Source organism: Sylvia atricapilla, chromosome Z, assembly GCF_009819655.1.
Source record: "Sylvia atricapilla isolate bSylAtr1 chromosome Z, bSylAtr1.pri, whole genome shotgun sequence".
Classification (NCBI taxonomy): domain Eukaryota; kingdom Metazoa; phylum Chordata; class Aves; order Passeriformes; family Sylviidae; genus Sylvia; species Sylvia atricapilla.
Genome location: NC_089174.1, coordinates 17,243,337 through 17,245,844, shown reverse-complemented (window position 1 = coordinate 17,245,844; position 2,508 = coordinate 17,243,337). Strand labels below are relative to the sequence as shown.

The 2,508-nt window shown below is 47.0% G+C and overlaps 1 protein-coding gene across 1 annotated transcript; it reads right to left on the bottom strand.

The window, feature by feature from the left end:
• Positions 1-1,384: 1,384 nt before the first annotated feature.
• Positions 1,385-1,915, bottom strand: LOC136374239 (ribonuclease H-like). Its single transcript, XM_066339545.1, has one exon. It carries the CDS (start codon positions 1,913-1,915, stop codon positions 1,385-1,387), a length of 531 nt encoding a protein of 176 aa, XP_066195642.1.
• Between the last annotated feature and the right edge of the window lie 593 nt (positions 1,916-2,508).

Here is a 2,508-nt window from a genome sequence, read left to right as displayed (position 1 = left end):
GTATATATACACAATGAAAACTTAGACACAGTTCTCATTTAAGATTAGGTTTCCTTGTGGTACATAACTGGTTTCCTCATCTTTTTGCATTACCCACCAACTGTAACCAGGTCCTTGAGCAAAGCCAATCACACAGATGGATTCACCTTTGCCTGAGGTGGGGTCCAAACAGCCTTTCTTAAAATACCTTTTATGTGTACTGCAGGGACTTTATCTCCATCCACTGTGTACAAGGGTTCAGACTGGGCAGGACCGCCTTGGTTGATGGGCCCTTGGGTGTTGACCATCCAGGTGTCCTTTGCTAAGCTGTCCTGGGTTTTAGTTTTGGATGTATTCTATCACCATGTTCAGTTAATGGCCCATCAATGCCTTGTGCATAACTCAGAGATAAATCCCTCCGGGAGTTATCTCTCTTTAATGGGCCATCAAGGCCCTCTTCCATGACTCATCATCCCATTGTGAGATGCTCCACCCACGGGGAGGAGCCAAGCATTCTCACCTGGATATAAGCTGGGATTTGGGACAATAGAAGCAGCCTTCACCCACCAGATTCCCAGAGGACCAGAGCTACCAGACCTTTCTACGAGATCACTGCTTCAGGAAGACCACCTCGTCTGGACTGCTTCCATCACCCTGATCAGGTTGTATTCTGACTCTGTCAGTGGTTTTTCTTTTTGTATTTATTTTATCTTATTTTATTTTATTTTATTTTATTTTATTTTATTTTCCTTTTCTTCTCATTAAATTTTATTTCTGACTTAGAGCCTCTCACTTCGTTTGTTTTCAAACCACAACATAAGCTCATTTCACAATTTTTGAAGGTCCCTCCAACAAGAGCCAGCCTTCAGGGTAATCTTAAGTAACCCACTGTAACATTCAAATTTCCTGGCTGCTGGGTGGGATGTGATATATCCATTCAATACCATGTTCTCTGGCCCAGGTGTTTATAAGGCAGTTCTTGAAATGGGTCCCATTGTCCGACTTGATTCTCTCAGGGGTGTCATGTGCCCACAGGACTTCTTTTTCCAGGCCCAATATGGTGTTATGAGTGAAAGGGTGAGTCACAGGGTAGGTCTCCAACCATCCAGTGGTGGCTTTCACCATGGTCAGCACATAGCGCTTGCCCTGGCGGGTTTGGGGAAGGGTGATCTGCCAGAACTCCCCCATACCTCTATTTAGACCACCGCCCACCATACCATAGAGGCTTCACCCTTTTGACCTTCTTGATCACAGCACACATCTCACAGTCATGGATAACCTGAGAAATACTGTCCAAGGTTGGATCCACCCCCCGGTCTTGTGCCCACATATAGGTGGCATCTCTGCCCTGATCACCTGAGGCATCAGGGGCTTATCAAGGTAGAAACAACTCTCCCTTGTGTAGCTAATCTAACTCTGTCTTTGACACTTCTATCTTTGCAGCATGATCTACCTGCTCATTGTTTTGGTGCTCCTCATTAGCTTTGCTCTTAGGGACATGCACATCTACATGGCGGACTTTCACAGGTAGCTTCTCTACCCAAATGGCAATGTCTTTCCAATCATCTGCAGCCCAGACTGGTTTTCCCCTATTCTGCCAGCTAGCCCTTTTCCACCTTTCCAGCCAACCCCACAGAGCATTGGCTACTATCCATGAATTGGTGTAGAGGTAGAGCTTTGGCCACTTTTCCCTTTCAGCAATGTCCACGGCCAATTGAACGGCTTTGAGTTCAGTGAGTTGACTTGACCCACCTTCTCCTTCAGTGGCTTGTGTGACCTGTCGTGTGGGGCTCCACATGGCTGCTTTCCACCTGCGGTTCATCCCTACGATGCGACAGGAACCGTCAGTGAAAAGAGCATAGTGTTTCTTCTGCTGGCACTTGGTTGTACGGAGGAGCTTCTTCAGCTCATGTGACTTGTTCCTCCTCCTCTTCATCCATGAGACCAAAGTTTTCACCTTCTGGCCAGCTTGTAATTGTTTCCAAAATCCCAGGGTGATTCAAGTTTCAATACGGGCACACTGTGTGATGAGGGCAGTCCATTTGCTCCATGTGGTATCAGTGGCATGCTGGGTGAAGGGGACCTTTCATTTAAACATCCACTGGTAGTCAGGGTGCCAGGAGGAGTTGTGCTTCTGTGCCAATCACTTCTGAGGCAGCTTGAACTTCTTCACGGGTGGCCAAGATTTCCTTCTCTGTGGGAGTGCAGTTGGCTTTGAACCCTCTGTAACTTTGGCTCTAGAATCCTAGTGGTTGGCCTCGAGTCTCCCCAGGCATCTTCTGCCAAAGGCTCCAAGACAAACCATTGTTCCTACTGTGTGAGCGATCTCCTGTTTGATCTAGGCAAAAGCTTGTTGCTGTTCAGGGCCCCAGTGGAAATCATTCTTCTTGAGGGTAACCACGTAGAAAGGGCTCACAATCTGGCTGTACTTTAGGAATATGCATTCTCCAAAAGCCTAGGCACCTAGGAAATGTGTTCAGCAAGATCATGGACCAGATCCTCATGGAGCCTATTCTAGGGTTCATAGGA